The sequence below is a fragment of the Palaemon carinicauda genome, chromosome 37 (genome assembly GCF_036898095.1).
Source record: "Palaemon carinicauda isolate YSFRI2023 chromosome 37, ASM3689809v2, whole genome shotgun sequence".
Lineage (NCBI taxonomy): Eukaryota > Metazoa > Arthropoda > Malacostraca > Decapoda > Palaemonidae > Palaemon > Palaemon carinicauda.
Genome location: NC_090761.1, coordinates 60,986,802 through 61,011,169, shown reverse-complemented (window position 1 = coordinate 61,011,169; position 24,368 = coordinate 60,986,802). Strand labels below are relative to the sequence as shown.

Sequence of the window (24,368 nt, the reverse complement as noted above, 5' to 3'; positions counted from 1 at the left end):
TTACCAACCATACAACTGTATAGGAAATAACTATTTTCATGTTATACATTTTCTTTCATTAATTCTGGGATGCCGAAGTCTGTCATTCCTTTGTATTTGGGAAATCTTGTTCCTTTGCAATGTTTTGGTGTAGGTGTAACTTGGCCTCGATCATGGAACTGTTGCTTTTAACTCTTGTGCTGGTGAATATATATGTTTAATCAGAACTTAAATAATTAAAGACTGAGATATGTGGTGAAAATTGTGGAAAGCTAATTTTACCTGGTGGATGAAATCTTGGGTTAGAGTTCTCTTGCTTAAGGGTACACTCGGGCACACTATTCTATCTAAATTCTCTTCCTCTTGTTTTGTTAGAATTTTATAGCTTATATAAGAAATGTTTATTTTAATGTTGTTACTCTTCTTAAAATATTTTATTTATCCTTGTTTCCTTTCCTCACTGGGCTATTTTCCCTGCTGCAGCCCCTGGGCTTATAGTATCCTGCTTTTCCAACTGGGTTTGTAGGTTAGCAAGTCATAATAATAATAATAATAATAATAATAATAATAATAATAATAATAATAATAATAATATGGCTTCTTATCTCCACGGTAAACACAACTTTGAATATCCTTCCATATCGAATCAATAATGAGTACGTGCACCTTTATTTGAGGGCAACAGATTTTACGAATTGCTAACAATAAAGTGCACATAGTGCAAAAAGTGCTCAATAGTCGTAAAAAAGACTGGAATATGGAAACGTCCGGGTATTTAAGCATAGGAATAATTGAAGTTTAGTTTGTTTAAATCATAGATAATGATTACTGTTTGAAGCTGCCACAAGTGTTTATAACTGGTGCATGTCAAATAACCAGCCATTACCTCGCCAAACAGCTGGAGCTGATTCCGTGCGAGTTCATGACTCAACGTTCAAAGAATTCTTTCAGCATAAATCATTATTAGTCCTTGTTAGAATATTGCGTTTAAAAACGGTGAATTCCTGGCAACATTTATTCCAGGTTTTTTACCCTTTCGTAAACCGATATTTTGACGTAAACGAGTGATATTACGGTCACCAACCCGTAAAAGAAAAATAACAAAGTAGGGTAAAATTACTGTCGCCCGTGCTATTCGGAAATACGGCTGAGAACAGTATATTTTTTACGGAGAATTTCCTATTAGAATTACGGTTTTTTAACCGTGTAAGTTAACTATCCTTGCGTAATAGAATGAATTAATTAAATCCCAACGAAGTAATATGTTGTTGGTTTTGAAACCGTTTTAAATTAAAAAAACGTCTAAAATTATATATTTCACATATTAGGGATATAGATTGATGAAAGGTGGCTGAATCAACTGTGTTTTCAAAGTAATATTCCCCTTATAAATGTATACCTTTTATTCTTCGCAAAAGAAACCTACTGCATAGTTAACTTCTTGCAGCAAGAAAGGATGATGCGTGGCCTTTTACTATGATACAAATCTACAATATAATACTTTAAAGTGTATTCAAACTATTAGATTTAATGAGAAATGAGTTACATCATTAGTCTACATTATTAAAAATTTGCATTAAGAAAACGGTAAATGTTTGGCAACATTTATTCTAGGATTTTTACCGCTTTAAAAATGGATATATTAACGTAAACGAGTGATATTACGGTCCCCAACCCATAAAAAATAATAACAAATTGAGGTAAAATTACAGTTACCTTTATTTTACTGAAATACAGTTAACTCATATTTTTACGTAGAATTTCCGATTGAAATTACACCTTTTTCTAACTGTATATTCTAGTGAAAGGAATTTCGTATTATATCTATTATTCTTATCTTATCTTAATCCTTTGGCACTCGTGGGATGCAAAGGGCCTCAATGAATTCAAGCCATATGTCTCTTTCATGTCCCATCTCTCTAAGCTCAACCCAATTCTCACATCCAACCTCCCTTCGCATTGTCATCAACCACGTTTCTCTTTGTCTACCTCGTACTCTCCTGTATATATATATATATATATACTGTATATACTGTATATATATATATATATATATGTATATACATATATATACATATATATGCATATATATAAATATATATATATATATATATGCATATATATATATATGTATATATATATATCTATATATATATATATATATATGCATATATATATATATATATATATACTGTATATATATATATATATATATCCCTGTATAAATGGAGAAACCTAAACGTAGTGAAGAAGTTTGCGTATCACCATGATAAGCAAATTGTACTAATCAAGGCTACCACACATCTTAAGTTGGTTTACTGAAAGCGATCAGACGAAAATCTCCTACCATCGCCAATCCGCAGTTTCAAACTTGTTGATGAAAACTGGCCAAACCCCAGACACGACTGAGATCTTTGTCCTGCAGTGGGCTAAAAACGGTTCCATTTATTGTTGTATATAAACTTAATTCTCTGGCCACCCAAGAGATGCATAGGGCCTCATTGAATTCACGCCACACTGTATGTCTCTTTCCAGTATCACCTCCCTGAGCCCAATGCAATTCTCAGATCAAACCTCCCTAATATTAATCTTCATTAATCTTTTATCCGTTCCCAGTGGTGGATTCCTGGGGTAAGGTCCCAGACGGATTCCTTGCCGGCAATACATACGTGTTTGGATCCTTTGACGAGTGTCTCAAGGTGAAGTTCAGTCGCAATGCTTCAGATCCTGAGCAAGGAGACTTCAGAGGACAGTACTGCTCAGTTAGCTATAAGTGAGTATAAGGAAATGAAAGCTAGAAGATTGAATCTTTCCTCCATACTTTTTTGTAAATTACTGTAACGCTTTTTTTTAATCTTTCCACCATACTTTTTTATAAATTACTGTAACTCTTTTCTGTATTGATGATTTCATAAACAGAAATTTAATTACAACTTCAAAAAGTTCAAACTTACAGCGAATGTTTTTACGCTGAACAGGCTGACATACGCCTGTTATTATAGTTTATATATGATAGATCTATTCTAATGTTGTCATTGTTCTTCAAGTGTATTATTTTTAATTGTTCATTTTTTCTCTTGTAGTTTATTCATTTCCTTATTTCCTTTTCTAATTAGTCTCTTTTTTCCTGTTGGAGCTCTTGGGCTTATAGCATCCTACTTTTCCAGCTAGGGTTGTAATTTAACTAATAATAATAATAATAATAATAATAATAATAATAATAATAATAATAATAATAATAATAATAATAATAATAATAATAATCATCATCATAATAATAATAATAATAATAATAATACAGAGAGAATGACTGAATACTAAAAGATATTAAATCAATAAAGAAAGCTGTAAATGTCTATTGAATATCAGCACCTCAGTTTTTCTTAAAAGTTTTGTGAAATAAATTTTGTCTCTTAATGCAAAATAAACATCCATCATCTGGCTCTGTTATCTAGAGCAATTAAATTTAGTCATCTAAAGTTTGTGTGGGACATATTTGTAAATAATTAGGATTAATTACTCATATTCAAGTGTGTACTTGCATTTTGAATAACAGTAGTAACACATTCCATATTTTATCCGAATATTATTATTATTATTATTATTATTATTATTATTTATTATAAGCTAAGCTACAACCCTAGTAGGAAAAGCAAGATGCTCTAAGCCCAAGGGCTCCAACAGGGAAAAATAGCCCAGTGAGGAAAAGAAATTAGGAAATAGATAAACGATATGAAAAATAATGAATAATTAAAATAGAATATTTCAAAAACATTACCAAACATTAAAACAGATATTTCACATATAAACTATAAAAGAACTTATGACAGCTTGTTCAACATAAAAACATTTGCTGCAAGTTATAACTTTTGAAGTTCTACTGATTCAACTACCCGATTTGGAAGATCATTCTACAAGTTGGTCACGGCTGGAATAAAACTGCTAGAATACTGTATATTATTGAGCCTAATGATGGAGAAAGCCTTACTATTAGAATTGACCGTAGTATCAGTATCATTTCTTTGACAGAAAGAAGACTCTGGAGAAGAATGGAAACAATGAGAATTAGTGTGCAGATGGCACCACCATTCAACGGGAATCTTTTGTATTCCATGTATGGGACATGTATCCCGGCAAGCTGTTCAGCCACAGATTTACAAGTAAGTTGTGTATCTAAATAAAAGATCTTGCTCAACGGTTGTGATGGCCGATATGATAACGTCCCTGACTGGTCAATGCCAGACTCGGGTTGAGTCCTGCTCAAACTCGTTAGTTCCTTTGGTCGCTGCAACCTCATCATCCTTGTGAGCTACAGATGGGGAGTTTGGGGGAGCCTACAGTATAGGTCTATCTGCCGAGTCATCAGCAGCCATTGCTTGGCCTCCTTGGTCCTAGCTTGGGCGGTGAGGGGGCTTGGGCGCTGATCATATGTATTTATGGTCAGTCTTAGGGCATTGTCCTACTTGATATGGGCAGTGTCACTATCCCTTGGCTCTGCCATTCATGAGCGGACTTTAAACTTTAAACAGAAATTGCCTGCACAGTGGAAGGGTTAATTAAAACGAGCGTTAACACCCAAGATACAACAATGCTTTATTTCAGATCCACTTCTTTATCTAATTAGTTACTCAAACTTCTATCTGTACAATGTATGATTAGCTATCATCACGAGAAAATCTAATTACCCCTTATTTCATATACCATGTATTCACAACAACTTTCACACAAACTATATATCAAAACTATTATAAGGCTTTCTAGGTCTATGTATGGCACACATTTTCTCATACTTTCAAACTTTTCATTTGAATGAATCATAACAAACACTTGATCCGAAAATCCTCTTTCTTGTTTGAACCCACAATGTTCTTGGTACCCTGTTGGAAACGTCCAAGATCGCCGGACTAGAGTTCGAGTCCCACTCAAAACTCAATAGTTCCTTTAGTGTCTGTAACCTCATCAGCCTTGTGAGCTAAGGAGGGGGCGTTTAGGGGAGCCTATAAGTCTACCTGCTGAGGCATCAGCAGCCATTGCTTGGCCCTCCCTGGTCCTAGCCTGGATGGAGAGGGGCCATGGGGGCTGATCATATATACAGTATATATGATCAGTCCTCTAGGGCATTGTCTGGCTAGCTAGCGCATTGTCCCTTACCTCTGCATTCATGATCCACCTTTAAACCTATGAATCCTTTTTCAATGAGTTTTACTTTACTGATATATATGCTTATTAATCTAAGACCCCTGTATCCTAATACGTTGAATTCTAATTTTACTTCCAGGTAAGCATAGATAATTATCTTCAGAACATAGGGCTGAACCTTATGGTTAGTCAAGCAACATGTCAGACAGAAGTAACGTCATCCTGTTGAATTCACTCCTGGCGCCATTTGTAATGATGTAAGTCAAATTTGCGTCTCTCTCTCTCTCTCTCTCTCTCTCTCTCTCTCTCTCATTATGACATACCTACAAGGTTATAAAAATTTTTTACTGCTCTCTCTCTCTCTCTCTCTCTCTCTCTCTCTCTCTCTCTCTCATTATGACATACCTACAAGGTTATAAAAATGTTTACTGCTCTCTCTCTCTCTCTCTCTCTCTCTCTCTCTCTCTCATTATGACATACCTACAAGGTTATAAATTTTTTTTACTGCGCTCTCTCTCTCTCTCTCATTATGACATACCTACAAGGTTATAAATTTTTTTTACTGCGCTCTCTCTCTCTCTCTCTCTCTCTCTCTCATTATGACATTCCTATAAGGATATGAAAATGTTTACTGCTCTCTCTCTCTCTCTCTCTCTCTCTCTCTCTCTCTCATTAAGACATACCTACAAGGTTATACAAAATGTTTACTGCTCTCTCTCTCTCTCTCTCTCTCTCTCTCTCTCTCATTACGACATTCCTATAAGGTTATAAAAATATTTACTGCTCTCTCTCTCTCTCTCTCTCTCTCTCTCTCTCTCTCATTATGATATTCCTACAAGGTTATGAAAATGTTTACTGGTCTCTCTCTCTCTCTCTCTCTCTCTCTCTCTCTCTCATTATGTAATATCTATAAGGTTATAAAAATGTTTACTGCTCTCTCTCTCTCTCTCTCTCTCTCTCTCTCTCTCTCTCATTATGAACATATCTACAAGGTTATAAAAATGTTTACTGCTCTCTCTCTCTCTCTCTCTCTCTCTCTCTCTCTCTCTTTCTCTCTCTCTCTCATTATGATATTCCTACAAGGTTATGAAAATGTTTACTGGTCTCTTCTCTCTCTCTCTCTCTCTCTCTCTCTCTCTCTCTTTATGACATATCTACCAAGGTTATAAAAATGTTTACTGCTCACTCACTCTCTCTCTCGTCTCTCTCTCTCTCTCTCTCTCATTATGACATTCCTATAAGGTTATAAAAATGTTTACTGCTCTCTCTCTCTCTCTCTCTCTCTCTCTCTCTCTCATTATGACATTCCTATAAGGTTATGAAAATGTTTACTGGTCTCTCTCTCTCTCTCTCTCTCTCTCTCTCTCTTTATGACATATTTTTATAAAAATGTTTACTGCTTGCTCTCTCTCTCTCTCTCTCTCTCTCTCTCTCTCTCTCTCCCCTTATGACATTCCTACAAAAAATATAAAAATGTTTGCTGAAAACATATATCGATTTAGATTATTATTAAATCTAAAAGAATCTAAAATTTTTCTTGCATATAAGTTATAGTAATACAAATTGGTAAGTAACATCTTTTATGTCACTGTATACCACTAAGTTATTTAGATATAACTAAACTAAATGCTAGCTTATATGGTTGTTTTATCCCTGTCTGAACGCTTCACAATTTTCTCTCTTTCCATTTTTTTTCAAATTCACAATTCATAATCTCCCATTGAAGTAGTTGGCCCATCACTTCTTCTTCTTCTTCTTCTTCTTCTTCTTCTTCTTCTTCTTCTTCTTCTTCCTTCTTCTTCTTCTTCTCTTCTTCTTCTCCTTCTCTTCTTCTTTCTAAATCTTATTATTGTTGAGAAGGCAAAATAGGATGTCAAGATTCTCGTCCTATTTTTTAATGTAAATAAAACCAAAAATGAATTAGTTGCTACTCACAGACAAATTTAAAGATTAATTTTTTCTTATTTATTTTTCTTAATTTTCAGAATAATACTTGCGGTGGAAGGCAGTCTTATTCTGTTCAGTGGACTCCTGGATCTATGGATATCTTACGCCAAGAAAGATGAGCTTAGAAAAGGTACTATTGCAATATATAAATGCGTATTTATACACACACCACACACACACACACACATATATATATATATATATATACTCTCACACACACACACACATATATATATATATATATGTATATATATGTATGTATATATAAGTATATATACAGTATATGTATTCATATATATATATATATATATCGTATGAATCTGATTCCCCGCTAAAAATTCTAATATTCTTCCGATCTGGAATACACTGCTATAAGAAAAATGTTCTAATCAAAAGTATCGCCTATTTATTGAGCCGAAATACCATACGTTACCTGTAGGAAAAGAATTTTTCTCACGTAAATCCTTCTGACATGTTAATTCTTCTTGTATTATGGCACTTGATAAAGTCCCAATTAAAGGACTCAACAACTTTGCCATTACCTTTATCTTTGTGTACAAGCTCTTCCATTTGTTGTATACGTAATGCATGTAAATATTTAAGGAATCGTGATGCCAAGTCCATATTAATTTTCAAATTCATATACCAGAATTGAACGCAGTTATTGGATGAAAAATTAAAAAAATTCTCAAGTGTTTAGATACTCTAGTAATCTTTCTATTTTATGATTGACTTCATTTTGAGTAAAGTGAAAGCAAGCTTAAAGATTACACCTTTGAGGCTTTAGTATAAGTAAACAATACATTTCTATAGATTATTTATGCTAATGTAATAAGAAATGAAGTGAATCCACTCAAGAGGCTAAGAACATTGCTAGTGATGGAGAGGAAAAATGTTGGGCGTCAGGAGGGATATGGGTGAAGTGGCACTGATGGAAGAATATGCAAGGAATAAATGGAGAAAGTTGTATCAAGAGGGCGACCCTGCTATACAGTGGGACCAATTATGTGGACAGATTAAGATGATTATTTAAAGAAAAAACGTGAAATAATAGATTTTCCTTCAGACTTTATGAAGATGGTAGTCTATTATTATTATTATTATTATTATTATTATTATTATTATTATTATTATTTCTTGCCAAGATACAACCCTAGTTTGAAAAGCAAGATGCTATAAGCCCAAGGCCCCCAACAGGGAAAATATCCCAGTGAGGAAAGGGAAAAAGGAAAAAAAATATTTTAAGAATATTACCAACATGAAAATAAATATATCCTATATAAACTATAAAAATCATAAAAACTAAAAAGAAAAACATTTCCTTTTCAAACAGGACCTCTGAAATATCTGCTGGTGTTTTCGTTGGCATCAAATCTTGAAAAAATGTTTCGTATTAATACTTCAGAAAGCAAAGAAGCAATCACATCTTTTTATGGGATTAGGTATGTTATAAATGTTTTTATAAATCATATGTTTTTCAAGTATATTATGCATTGCTGGACTTCTATTCATTCGTAAATATTCAACAACATTAACTTCATCTGTGTACATGTTATTCTTTTAATGTATTATGCATTGATAGCCTTCTATACTGTCATTCGAAAATATATAACAACATTACATTCATCTGTGTACAATATGATATTTTTCTAATGTATTATGCATTGATAGCCTTCTATACTGTCATTTGAATATATTTAACAACATTAATTTAATCTGTTTACAATATGTTATTTTTCAAATGTATTATGCATTGATAGACTTCTATACTGTCATTCGAAAATATTTAACATTAGTTTAATATGTACAATATTTATATAAGATTATGTATAACTGGAATTTATTCAATTATGATATTTTTATCTCAAAAGACATTTTCATAGTTACTTTTATCAAATGAAAACTGGAAACTATTCCAGTTAGATTCTCGACAATTTTGAATTTCACATAACTTTTTAATCATAGTTTTAAGTATTCATTAACTCCAATTGATTTAGAATTATCTGTCAGCAAGGAACATACTTCCATAACAATAACATTGAAATTTTCAGATAAAAGAAATTTATAAACCTAATGCATTAAACTAAGCAGTTGTTAACTGTAATTGATTAAGAATTATCTGTCAGCTAGGAACCAAATACTTTAACATTAACATTGAAATTTCTATTAAAAGAAATTTATAAACCTAATGCATTAAATCAAGTAGTTGTTAACTCCAATTAGTTTAGAATTATCTCCCAATGAGGAACTAAATTATGTAACAATAACATTGAAATTTTCTAATGAAAGAAATCTATAAACCTAATACATTAAATCAAGTAGTTGTTAACTCCAATTGATTTTAAATTATCAGCCAATGAGGAATTAAATTCTATAACAATATCGTTGAATTATTCTAATAAAAGAAATTTATAAACATAATACTTTAAATCATAATGGCAAAATTTTCCCCATATGTATAAATCATATCTCCATGACCAAATGTTACATTTTTAAAAGCAAAATTTTAAAATATATAAAAATAACAATGAAATTTCTTAATAAGAGAAATCTATAAACATGATGCTTTAAATCATAAAAGCGAAATTTCCCCATATGTATAAATCATATCTCCATGACCAAATGTTACATTTTAAAAGCAAAATTTTAAATTATATAAAGATAACATTGAAATTTTTTAATAAAAGTAATTCATAAAACTAATGCTTTAAATCATAAATGCATTATTTACCTCATGTGTATAAATCATATCTCCATGACCAAATGTTACATTTTAAAAGCAAAATATAAAATTATATAACCATAACATTGAAATTTTTTAATAAAAGTAATTTATAAAACTAATGCTTTAAATCATAAATGCATTATTTCCCTCATGTGTATAAATCATATCTCCATGACCAAATGTTACATTTTAAAAACAAAATTTAAGAATATATAACCATAACATTGAAATTTTTTAATAAAAGTAATTCATCAAACAAATGCCCTCATGTGTATAAATCATATCTCCATGACCATATGTTACCTTTAAAGCAAAATTCAAAAATATCACATTTATAACGAGTTGATGTCCATCTTCCTCAGGGTCCTTTCGATGGCTTGGGTCGTTATGGGACATCAGTACATGTTTCAGTATTACAGCGTTAACAAGAATTTAGTTCCTGATGTGAGTATCTGTCTTATACTCAATTTTTTTTAATGAGGCGCATTTGCACGGACTCGCAGCGGTGCCCTTTTAGCTCGGAAAAGTTTCCTGATCGCTGCTTGGTTAGAGTCATCCTGTCCAACCAATCAGCGATCAGGAAACTTTTCCAAGCTAAAAGGGCACCCCTGCGAGTCGGTGCAAATCTTCCTCACTAAAAAGAATTGACTATAGTTGTGACTCTTCAGCTACATTTAAATGCGAGGTGTACTTGGCTTAATGGCTAGCATGCTATGACCCATTAAAGATGATAATAGTAATTAAGTTCAAGAACATTTTTATTATTATTATTATTATTGTTATTATTATCATTATTAATATTATTATTATTATTATTATTATTATTATTATTTTTATTATTATTATTAATTGGAGTTAAAACTTCTTAAGACTATGATTAAAAAAAAGATATGTGAAATTCAAAATGGTCGAGAATCTAACAGGAATAATTTCCAGTTTTCATTTAATGAAAATAACTAGGAAAATGTCTAAAGAGATACAAATATCATAACAGAATACTATTATTCTTTTAGCCCTTACTTTCTGTATTCCTGCTGATTTTGGTCCCTTCAAGTCGAACATCAGCTGTTACGATTATTACTTCAATAATTTAATGTTTAAAATATTTCTTTAAATAAATACAAAGCCAATATCCTACACCTAAAATAATTCATATTTAATTGCTATCTTGAGAGAGAGAGAGAGAGAGAGAGAGAGAGAGAGAGAGAGAGAGAGAGAGAGAGAGAGAGAGAGAGAGAGCTGTTTCTCCAGATAAGAGCCCGAGGATTAAAATTGCTTGGAAATATTAAGAAATATATTTATTCCCTCTTTATCAATTAACGTTATCATATTTTAGATATCCAACATTAAGTAGACGGAATATATTTACAAATCCTTTTATTAGGTATCTTAATACAACCGATTATAGTTGCCATGACTTTACAATTTTACACTTAGAGATAGCAAGAAAAATGTCTAGTGTAATGCATATTTTATTTCAAACATTGTATTTCAATGTATTCTTTAGTGTATATCAATATTGATGACTAGAATTTAACTCTTATAAATAGTCACAATTGTCTGATGTAGTCCATATTTTATTTCAAGCAATGTATTTAAATTTATTCCTTAGTGCATTTTAAAATTTATGATTAGAATTTTACACTTTATAGATAGTCAAAATTATCTTATATAATCTATATTTTATTTCAAGCATTGCATTTCAATGTATTTATTAGTTTATTTCAATACTGATGACTAGAATTTAATACTTATTGATAGTCAAAATTTTCTGATGTAATCTATATTTTATTTTAAGCATTTTATCTAAATTTATTCCATAGTGTGTTTCAATATCGCATAATTAGTCTTTTACAGTGAACTAATCACTTATTATCACTTGCCAAGCTTCAACCCTAGCTGGAAAAGCAGGATGCTATAAGCGCAGGGGACCCAACAGGGAAAATAGCCCAGAGAGAAAAGAAACAGGGAAAAATTAAAATAATTTAAGAACAGCAACAGCATTAAAATAAATATTTGTTCTATAAACTAAAGTTTTTATAGTTTTTATAGGAAATATTTATTTTAATGTTGTTACTATACTTAAGATATTTTATTTTTCTTTATTTCCTTTCCTCACTGGGCTATTTTCCTTGCTGGGGCCCCTGGGCTTATAGCATCCTGCTTTTCCAACTAGGGTTGTAGTTTAGCATTTAATAATAATAATAATATAAACTAAAAAAACAAGAGGAATATAAATTCGAGAGAATAGTGTAAGCGAGTGTACCCTCAAGCAAGAGAATGCTAATTTTTTCATCTTAATTATTCACCCTCAGCTGGTAAATGGGAAATTCTTGGCCCAAATCGTTTTAAACGCCTACGCTTCGGTCGAAACGTTCTTCTTCATGAGCGGTTTCTTGGTGGGTTATGTCTTCTTCAAGGTAAGAGAAAACAGATTATTATTATTATTATTATTATTATTATTATTATTATTATTATTATTATTATTATTATTATTATTATTACTTGCTAAGCTACAAACCTAGTTGGAAAAGTAAGATGCTCTAAGCCCAGGGGCTCCAACAGGGACTTCTTCAAGGTAAGAGAAAACAGATTATTATTATTATTATTATTATTATTATTATTATTATTATTATTATTATTATTATTATTATTATTATTATTATTACTACTTGCTAAGCTACAAACCTAGTTGGAAAAGCAAGATGCTCTAAGCCCAGGGGCTCCAACAGGGAAAATAGCCCAGTGAGGAAAGGAAACAAGAAAAAATTAAAATATTTCAAGAAGAGTAACAATATTGAAATAAATATCTCCCTATATAGACTATACAAACTTTAACAAAACAATAGGAAGAGAAATTATATACAATAGTGTACCCGAGTGTACCCTTAAGCAAGAGAACTCTAACCCAAGACAATGGAAGACCATGGTACAGAGGTATGGCATAACCCAAGACTGGAAAACAATGGTTAGATTTTGGAGTGTCCTCCTAGAAGAGCTGCTTACCATAGGTAAAGAGTCTCCTCTACCCTTACCAAGAGGAAAGTGGCCACTGAATTGGTGATACTACCGCCATCTCCTCCTACGCCTATTGACGCAAAGGGCCTCGGTTAGATTTCGTCAGTCGTCTCTATCTTGAGCTTTTAATTCAATACCTCTCCATTCATCATCTCCTATTTCAAGCTTAATAGTCCTCAGCCATGTAGGCCTGGGTCTTCCAACTCTTCTAGTGCCTTATGGAGCCCAGTTAAAATTTAGATGAACTAATCTCTTTTGGGGAGTGCGAAGAGCATGCCCAAACCATCTCCATACTATAGGGTTTATATTTAGCATTACTATTATATTAGATTAATAATATTCACACCCGTTCTCAAAATAAAAACAAAGCAAGACAAAGTAGCTATGAATTAGTAATTCAATACACTATGCCTGATATATATATATATATATATATATATATATATATATATATATATATATATATATATATATATATATATATATATATATATATATATATATATATATATATATATATATATATATATATGTATATATATATATATATATATATATATATATATATATATATATATATATATATATTGTAATAATATATAGCTATGTAATAATTAAGGAGGTATGTTATGATCTTGTAAAAACATTTTGGATATACGATACTAAATGTATTACCAGTGGTTGGTAGCAAAAAAGTCTTACATATTACTTGCATATTACTTCAGTCATTACCCACATTTACGTTTGTATCGCAAGTTTATAGCAATCAATCAATCAATCAATCAATAATCTGCAAGGCTCTCTTCCTTTCAGAATTATGATCAACTTCGTAGAAAAGGTTATCATGGGCACAAAACTCATTTCAAGGTTTGTAACATTGACACATGCTTGTCAGAAACAGTTCCTAGTTTGTATGGAAGGATTTATTATAACAGAATTACAGTAAATCAAAAACCAAAACTATAATATAAACTACAATTTAGTCTCCAAATTTAATAAAAAAGATAACAGGCATAAAATAAGGATTATTTCCTTATTCTATGCGTGTTATCTCTGACTAAATTTGGAGACTAAATCGTAGTTTATATTACAATTGTTTTCTTCGATTTACTGTAACTCTGATACAATAAATCCATCCATACGAATTAGGAACTCTCTCTGGCAAGCATGTGTCAATGTTACAAACATTAAAATAAGTTTTGTGGCCATGATAAACTTTTCTGCAAAAATTGATCATATATCTGAAGGGAAGATAGCTTTACATATTACTTCAGTCATTAACCACACTAATTGCATTGATATCGCAATTTCATAGCAATCAATCAATCAATCAATGATCTTAATTTTATTGTTTTTGCCGTTTCAGGAGCAGGAAAGAGGTGGCAAATTCAATATCTTTCTGTTCTATTTCCATCGATTCATTAGGTAAGAACCTCAGCTATTGTTATTATTATTATTATTATTATTATTATTATTATTATTATTATTATTATTATTATTATTATTATTTTTATTATTATTAATTATTATTATTATTATTATTATTATTATTATTATTATTATTATTATTATTATTACCATCATTAATTATTATTAATATTATTATTATTATTATTATTATTATTATTATTATTATTATTGTTCTTATTTTTATTATTATTATTATTATTATTATTATTATTATTATTATCATTATTATTATTGTTATTATTATTATTATCACTATCAATAATTATTTTCATTAATTATTATTATTATTTTTACTATTATTATTATTACTGTCATTATTATTATTATTATTATTATTATTATTATTATTATTATTATTATTATTATTATTATTATTATTGTCATTGTTGTTATTGTTATTATTTTCATCATTATTATTAATTATCATTATTATTATTATTATTATTATTATTATTATTATTATTATTATTATTATTATTATTATTATTATTATTATTATTATTATTTTTATGTTGGTGTTGTTATTGTTGTTGTCATCAAAGTGAACATACTTTCATGTAGATCAAGATTAAAAACCTCGAATATCAAATAGATAATAGGAGACCAAGACAATTCTCTTAGAAAATTACTAGAAATATGTTCTAAATTTTCTAAAAAATATAAAAAAAGATATTTCATTAACGTTCTGAATAATTTATTAGTGAACGTTTCTAAAATATTCTCTTGATGAAAATCTTTCATAAACTCTGTAAAATTCTTAATGAACTGTTCTAAAATACTCTTTAAATGTAAAAAAAAATATTTCATTAACTTTCTGAAAATTTCTTAATGAACTTTTCTAAAATATTCTTTAAATGAAAAAAAAAAATCAATAACTTTCTGAATAATTTCATCTTGAACTTTTCCGAATTTTTCAAGTGAAAAATAAAATATTAAACTTTCTGAATAATTTCTTAGTGAAATTTTTTAAAATATTCTTCAAATGAAAAAAAAAATATCAACTTAATGAATAAATTCTTAACAAATATTCTAAAATATTTTTGAATGAAAAAAAAAATCAAGACAGTTTTCTAAATATTTCTACTAGAAATATTATAAATTTTCTTAATTTTCTTTAAGTAAATAAACATAAACTTTCGGAAAAAAAATTTCAGTGAGCTTTCCTGAAATGAAATAAAAAATCTACATGAATATCTTTTTAAAAAATATCCTTCCATTATCTCTCGAAAGACTCAGCCCTCCAATCATGCTATGGTCTGGCTTCCTGGCCACCTTCGAGTCCCACTTAGCGAGAGGCCCATTGGCAGACCGCGCCCTTCGACAGATGGAGAGCTGCAGGAAGTTCTGGTACCGAGATGCCTTCTTCATGTCTAATTATGATGGATACGGCGAGGAATATCAGGGAAAAGTAAGTTTGAAATGCTGTACTTGTTACTCTCTCTCTCTCTCTCTCTCCCTCTCTCTCTCTCTCTCTCTCTCTCTCTCTCTCTCTCTCTCGGGTGTATTTAAAGCAGACATTTTGTTAAATCTATTACTGAAAAGATTCTCCCTCTCTCTCTCTCTCTCTCTCTCTCTCTCTCTCTCTCTCTCTCTCTCTCTCTCTCTCGATGGTGTATTTAAAGCAGACATTTTGTTAAATCTATTACTGAAAAGATTCTCTCTCTCTCTCTCTCTCTCTCTCTCTCTCTCTCTCTCTCTCTCTCTCTCTCTCTCTGGTGTATTCAAAGCAAAGACGTTTTGTTAAATGTATAACTGAAAATAATATCTCTCTCTCTCTCTCTCTCTCTCTCTCTCTCTCTCTCTCTCTCTCTCTCTCTCTCTCTCTGTTTGGATTTATTGTTTATCAAGAAACTTTATTATGATACTTTGAAAGCAAAGGAGAAAGACTGTGTGTAACATACATTTGGTAAAGCTTGTGATAACATAAACATAAAGGTAATAGGGAGAAAATGTATGCGATGAAGTTGATGAGAACTGTAAAAAAATTCTGTTTCAAAAGTGAAGCATATGTTAGAATTTGGAATGGTGGAGTGGCTGGTTTGGGATAAAGATTAACTGTTATAAAGGTATGTGAAAACTCCGTGACTTTTGGAAAATCAATGCGTGAATGGAGTGATAAGGAATGACGAACCAGGGAACATGTTTATAGTAACACTAGGAACGGAGTTGTAACGGCTCTCCCACGTATCCAATCCTATCACATATCCTTGGAGACAAGGTTAATAGATTCGGGGAAGTTTAACCGTGGTTGTTTTAAACACGTCCCTGTTACATACACGATATCTTTAGGGATATTCGCTCCAAGGGTTAGAACCCTGTGATACCTCTACAGGTAAAGTTCTCTGGTATATCACTCGCAGGAAATATCCCAGGTAGAATGCTGTCTAGTGGAGCTCCCATCAGGACGACATGGCTCGAACCCAAAAATGTCAGATAATAGCAGTATTTGTAAATGGAGAAGGTAATTCTTGATATTTTTAAATGATACAAAGATAGAATACACAAACTCATGTAAGAATTTGAAAGTGTGAGAGGTCAAGGTTGAGAATAAAATTTGAGCCTAATATTTTGTGAGCAAATGAATATCGGGGAAAAGAAGCAATGATGTTAATTTAGATGGTATGCAGAATAGAAACAGATGACTCGTATAGGAACTAGGATTGATTGTATATATGATGGTAGTAAGACGAAAACTCATCACAAGTTAATTGTACTTCCTCAGTTCTCATTTACTTTCTTCCATCTTGCTGTCCAACCTCTTAACTTTTACCTCAACATGCAGCTGCTGGGATTTCCCACATTCCTGACACTTAAAAAAAAACCGTGATTTTAATCGGAAATTCTCCGTAAAAAATATACTGTTCTCAGCCGTAATTCAGTAAAATACAGGCGACCGTAATTTTACCATACGTTGTTCTTATATTTTACGGGTTGGTGGCCGTAATATCCTTCCTTTACGTCACCATATCAGTTTTTCAAACGGTAAATACCTGGCAACATTTATTCCAGGATTTTTACCGTTTTTTTACGGCAAATTTTTAACAATGCAATTACTTTTAGGTGCTAAATTGCCTCCCAAGATTAGTGTTGAACCTTCTATCCCAATATTCTAAATCCAATCAAATATCTTTCTTTTATTTTTCAGTGCTTAGGAGTCTCGTGGTACACTTCAGTTGACTCACAGCTGTACTTGGCATCGCCTCTATTTCTCTTGCCATTTATTTTCGCAGGATTTCTCCAGAACAAAAAGTATAATTCGCGATTAATAGGTAAGTCATAGAATCCAGTTGAATCACACTTCACCTTAGAAATGCTAGCTACAGAAGTATCACGCCTCTAGTTATCTAAACACCCTGGGTGCTATTCACCCTAGCTCACTTTTTTTCCTGCATAAAATTCATTGCATGCACTGTTATAAAAACCCCGGAATTTTAATGTTAAATTCTCCGTAAAAATATACCGTTTTCAGCCGGTTTTCAGTAAAATACAGGCGACCGTAATTTTTAACCTACTTTTTTATTAACTTTTACGGGTTGGTGACCGTAATATCACTCCTTACCGTCAATATATCCGTTTTTAAAACGGTAAATGCCTGGCAACATTTATTCCAAGATTTTTACCGTTTTTAAGGCAAATTTTTAACAGTGTAAGTTAACAGGGGCACGAAGGATCTTGCTAAAAAAAGGAGCCTAAACCATTGCTCCGTTTATAGTCTACCTCAGGATTCTGGGATAATGTCGTATTAGAGATTAGACTAATGGGCCAAGGTAAACATGCCACAGTATCTCAACGTGCGGTTGCACCAGTTAGTAGACTGTGAATTATTATTATTACTAATTCTTGCTAAGCTACAACTTCTCTTGTGTATTTCCTTATTTCATATCCTCACAGAGCTATTTTCACTGTTGGGGCCCTTGGGCTTATAGCATCCTGCTTTTCCAGCTAGGGACTTGGAAAAGCAGGATGCTATAAGCCCAAGGGCCTTAACGAGGTAAGGTTTAAACTAGTCCCTTCGTGTTGCAAGATCGTTACTTATTTCCCTTGCAGTGAATACAAAGCTTTTAGGAATATTGTAATTTTTTCCTTAATGCTTTTCGATAACACACACACACATACACACACTCTCTCTCTCTCTCTCTCTCTCTCTCTCTCTCTCTCTCTCTCTCGTTCTTCGTTTCTCTTAATGGATGGGTCTCTCTCTCTCTCTCTCTCTCTCTCTCTCTCTCTCTCTCTCTCTCTCTCTCTCTCTCTCTCTCTCTCAGTGTGGAAATGAAATAAGGAAAAATATAAGAGAGGTTTAAGATTAACATTACGGTAAAGTTTTCACATATAAACTAAAAAAAACCTTCAAAATAGCAAGAGGAAGAGAAATAAAATAAAATAGTGAGCCCAAGTGTACCCTCAAGCAAGCGAACTCTACTCTGTTCTCTGCAGAGGTGCTGTTATTTGACAATAATAGAGTAACTGAGAGACGGGTTATAATGTTGAAGGCAAATTTGTATGAAATGAAGCTTCCAGAGTAGTGTGTAAAGCTCTGTATAATTGTTCGTTTGATAGAAAAGCTGTAAAATACATGTATTTAAAAAATACTGAGGTGTATATCGTAAGTATTCTTACTAATGGGTATGGCAATATTTTGAGTTTTGGAGATAAAAGGATTTATAAAGAAAGAAAGAAATGATTATGAAAAATCATATGGGTATCTAGATCAAGTGTTTAATAGGCCAAAATTAAAGTAATACAATCAATAATGTATAAGAAAAAGAATAAGAGAATAAAAGGAGGTGAGCAAATACATATTGGTACTTTGAAGTAAATATACAAGACAATAATTGGAGGATGATTTGAAGTTCTCCGCCATGGAGGAGAGGTGAAAAGACTCAAAGAATATGTGAAGCAAATAAAATAAAAAGTAAAGAGCAACCTGTTGGCATGAATTACTCTAGTAATATGAAAGGAATGATAATTATGAAAGGAGGAAATACGTAGATAGAACGAAAATATGGTAAAATATGGAGTAAGATGTTTTGCAGTGATATGGTCAGGCAGAGAGAGGGAACTAATTGGCTACAAGAATTTGAAGAGATTTTGGAATAATTAGAATGCATAGGGTAAGATTAAGGACCATAGTGTACGAATTTGCTTTATTTGTGGTGTGTTATATATATATATATATATATATATATATATATATATATATATATATATGTATATATATATATATATATATATATATATATATATATATATATATATATATATATATATATATATATATGCTGTATGTATATATACATGTGAGTAATTATATATATATATATATATATATGTGTATATATATATATATATATATATATATATATATATATATATATATATATATATATATATATATATGTATACATATACATACATACATATATATATATATATATATATATATATATATATGTATGTATGAAGTTAGTCTCGACTACTTATGTACTATAATTATTTTACTTCTGATTAATTTTTAGTTATATTATTCTGCCCGGAATGCTATTAAAATATGTTTGAAATATTATGACAATATCATAAGTGGTGCTACAGAATAGCTCATCTTAAGCCACTCAACTTGAATAGTAAGGATTATGTAATATTCACAATTAATGATTTGTTTAGTAACTAATAAACAGTTGATGTCTGATATTTGTTTTTGCATAACAGGAATCCTGTGGCTTGCTTGTTGGATTGTGGTTTCATGCATCATTCCTGGCATCATCATTGGGGTCAACCACTTGCCTCCGAATCCTGTGCGATCAGCGTAAGTTACTAGAAAATTGTACTACCATATATCTATCTATCTATCTATCTATATCTATATGTGCATATATTTATATAAACTATAAATAACTCTTAATATCGAATTCCCTCTGCCTCTGGATCAGAGCCGAGTGGTAAGAGTCACTACAACCTCAGTTTCGACTTGGTCAGGTTTCGAATCCTTGGCTGACTGGAAGCTATTATCATAAAGTTAATTTCTCCTTGGGTCTCTGATCCCAAGGCAAAGTGAATTTGATATTAAGGGGTATTTATAGCTTATATGAATAAAAGAAAATCAAAAGTAAATGTGATAGTTATCATGTGCATCAGTAGCCATTTCTTAGCCCTGCCTGGTCCTTGCTTGGTTGGAGAGGGAGCTTGGGTTTTGATCATGTGTATATATTATCAGTTTCTAGGGCATTGTCACTGTCCATTACTTCTGCCATTCATGAGCAATCTTTAAACCTTTAATAGAACTTTTGAGGTGTTCAGATTCATTCTTTGAATTCTAATGTTAGTCTAAACCTGAAAATTAATTCAAACTTATAGGTTAAGAGGTTCAATGTGTAATGTCATGTGGAAAATATTACATTTTGTATAATTTTACACGAAAATTAATCAAAGATGAGATTAAAAAATTACTACATGTCATTTAGCCGAGTCCAGATTAGAAAAAAGAATGTTTTGTTATTTTGAAATTTATGTAACGGAAATTTCCAAAAGAAAAGACTTTCGAAGCAAATTAAAAAAAAGAAAAAAATAATAATAATAATAATATTAAAGCTTGGCTGGTTTATTTTCACGTTTTATCCCTCGGTTTTTTTTTTTTCTTGCAGACCCAACGTCAGTCTTCATCACAAACTGGTATACTATAGGCCCTGGTGTAGAGCTTCGCCATATTTAGTTGGCATGGCCTTAGCGTACTTAATTCGGACGAATAAGAAAGAGGTTATTTTGAAACCTGTAAGTCTCATCTCACGTTTTTCCTTTGCATTAACTAACTGTTAAAAACTTGCCTTTAAAACGGAAATATTGACGTAAAGGGGATTTATTACGGTCACCAACCAGTAAAAGATAACAATGTAGGGTAGAAATTACAGTGACCTGTATTTTACTGAAATACGGTTGAGATCATTATATTTTTACGGAGAATTCCTGATTAAGATTACATTTTTTTAACAGTATAGCCATTTGCTTTTAGTTCACAACATAATGAAGAACTTTCATTAGGATTATCACCATACATCAGTTTATTTGAATCTCATTATTTACTTTTAGAAGTAAGTGATGACTCTAAGAATAGTTTCAAATGATTATGAATGTTTCGTATGATTCAACAGTACCTAAAGTTCTCCGCAGTAAACTACTGAGTACTAATTTGGCTGATTTGAAACGCCTTTGTCAATTTCAAAACAAAATTTACTATAGCTTACAGGATACCTTAGTGACCTAGTGTAAGCAACTAGCGATTAGCCAATATGAGTTCCAGAAACCTACCTTGTGTATATATAAGTATAATTGGTTACTTCTGAATTTGAACACAAAATTGTAATTTATTCGAAATTTTACATTTTCTACCCCTTATATAGTACATCCTCTCTCAAAATAGTATGGCAACTGTAATAGTTGAACAAGTGTAGACCAGCCTATTGTTGCCTCGGCTAGAATGCAAAATACTTATGCTAGAGTGAGGATTCTTTCTATATGATAAAGCTAGATAACGAAATTGGATCATATATCAAAGTATATATAAAAACCTAAAGAATTCATCTTATCAAATGACATAGTTTAAGATGCTGAAATTATTGCATACATACTGTAGTGATTACTAAGATTCATTATATGATTTTAATTTGTGCTGATAAATAAGGTGGTAAGATTTTTTTTTTATTATGAGTGCCGTTTAATTTACTGTGCTTTTCAAAACATTAAGTATTTTATGTAAGCCTTGGTGGATTGAATAGATTTTTTTTTAGCTTCACTATATATAAATTTCTATTAACAGACACGCATAATATACACAAATGCATTCGCACACACACAGACACACTCACACACATATACATATATATATAAATCTGTATATATATATATATATATATATATATATATATATATATATATATATATATATATATATATATATATTGTCTATGTATAAATATATACATATGAATATGAACATATATGTAAATGTATATACATATATAAATGTATAGATACACACATACACACATATATATGTATCTGCATATATATACAGTATATATATATATATATATATATATATATATATATATATATATATATATACAGTATATGTATATATATATATATTTACAGTATATATATATATACACACACACACACACACACACATATATATATATATATATATATATATATATATATATATATATATATGTATATATATACATAGATACACACATACACACATATATATGTATTTGCATATATATACAGTATATATATGTATATATATATATATATATATATATATATATATATATATATATATATATATATATATATTTATATATATATTTACAGTATATATATATATATATATATATATATATATACATATATATATATATATATATATATATATATATATATATATATATATATATATATATATATATATATATATATATACACATGCATTCCTTTACTTTAGTGGCAGGTAATACTGGGCTGGATAACGGCTACGGGTTTTGGCATAGCTGTGGTCTTCGGCATGTACAGATACAACCAGATCACAGGAGACCTGATCGAATACGAGTGGGCACCGAGTATTTTCTACGGGGCTCTCCATTCTCTCGTCTGGGCGTTAGCTGTCTCGTGGGTCGTGTTTGCCTGTCATTATGGATATGGGGGTAAGTCATTGGCAATGATGATAATGCTTATGATAATGGTGGTATATATGATATTGATGATAATGGTGGTACTATAATGTGATTTTTGTAGTGACTCAAATTATGAATTATATTAAGTTCAGTAATAATTTTAATTAGATATTTCATATATAAACTATGAATTGAGAGTTACGTCAACTTATTTAACAGAAAAGCATTTGCAACTAGTTTGAACTTCAGTTTGTCCTTTTACGTCAACTATATTTCCACATTTTGTATCTATTCATCTTTACGCTATTCCTTTTCTCTCCATATTATATCTATTTCTGCTTCTAAACTCATTTCTTCTCTTCACCTCAAAAACAGGTCCAGTGAACAGCTTCCTGTCTCACCCATCCTTCCAGCCCTTAAATCGTGTCACTTACTGCATCTTCCTCGTGGCACTCTCTCTCCAAGGCATTCTCAACTACAATATGGTCATAGCGCCTTATTTTTCACACCTCAATAAGGTAAGTCTTCGTATTATTTACTCATCAATAAGGCCATGTTTACCTCTTATTTGCGTCTCTGTTAGGTACATCACCCCATCATTTGCATCTCAGTAAGATACATCTACTTATTATACACACCTCAGTAAGGTAAATCTATCTATCATTTGCATCACAGTAAGGTACGTGTCCCTAGCATTCGTACCTCAATTAGTTATGTCTACTTATATTCACACCTTAATAAGGTACTTCTACCTATTATCTACACTGCAGTAGATTACATCTCCCTATCATTTGCACCTCTCTAAGGTACGTCTAACTATTATACTCATCTTAATAAGGTATTTCTACCTATTATTTACACCTTAGTAAAGTACATCTCCCTATCATTTGCACCTCACTAAGATACGTCTAACTATTATACACACCTTATTAAGGTATTTCTACCTATTATTTACACCTTAGTAAAGTACATCTCCCTATCATTTGCACCTCAATAAGATACGTCTAACTGTTATACACATCTCAGTAAGGTATATCCACCTATTATTTGCACCACAGTAAAATAGGCCTACCCATTATACACACCTTAATAAGGTACATCTACCTATTATTTACACTGCAGTAAGGTATGCATCCCCATCGTTTGTACTTCAATATGATACTTCTACCTATTATACACACCTACATCTAACTATTATTTGCACTGCAGTAAGTTACTTCTTCCTATCATTTTCACCTCAATAAGATACGTCTGCCTATTATTCGCACCTTAAGAACGTACGACCATATATTATTGGCAATCCAATAAGGTACCATGTTCTTATCATTCGCACCTCAATAAGGTATGTCTTCCTATTATTCACATTCCTTAATGATGTAAGTCTTCCTATTATTTGCACCTCATTAAGGTCAATAAAG

At 31.0% G+C, this 24,368-nt stretch overlaps 1 protein-coding gene across 1 annotated transcript in view; it reads left to right on the top strand.

Annotated features, from left to right (window-relative positions):
* LOC137629339 (nose resistant to fluoxetine protein 6-like) overlaps positions 1–24,368 on the top strand; it is a 36,168-nt gene that overhangs the window by 10,179 nt on the left and 1,621 nt on the right. The window contains exons 4-15 of the mRNA XM_068360595.1: positions 2,596–2,752; positions 7,104–7,195; positions 8,399–8,507; positions 10,153–10,234; positions 12,106–12,210; positions 14,175–14,233; positions 15,509–15,686; positions 17,424–17,547; positions 19,985–20,081; positions 20,917–21,043; positions 22,782–22,980; positions 23,326–23,468. Coding sequence (XP_068216696.1) covers positions 2,596–2,752; positions 7,104–7,195; positions 8,399–8,507; positions 10,153–10,234; positions 12,106–12,210; positions 14,175–14,233; positions 15,509–15,686; positions 17,424–17,547; positions 19,985–20,081; positions 20,917–21,043; positions 22,782–22,980; positions 23,326–23,468 — 1,472 coding nt within the window. The remainder of the gene's footprint in view (positions 1–2,595; positions 2,753–7,103; positions 7,196–8,398; positions 8,508–10,152; positions 10,235–12,105; positions 12,211–14,174; positions 14,234–15,508; positions 15,687–17,423; positions 17,548–19,984; positions 20,082–20,916; positions 21,044–22,781; positions 22,981–23,325; positions 23,469–24,368) is intronic.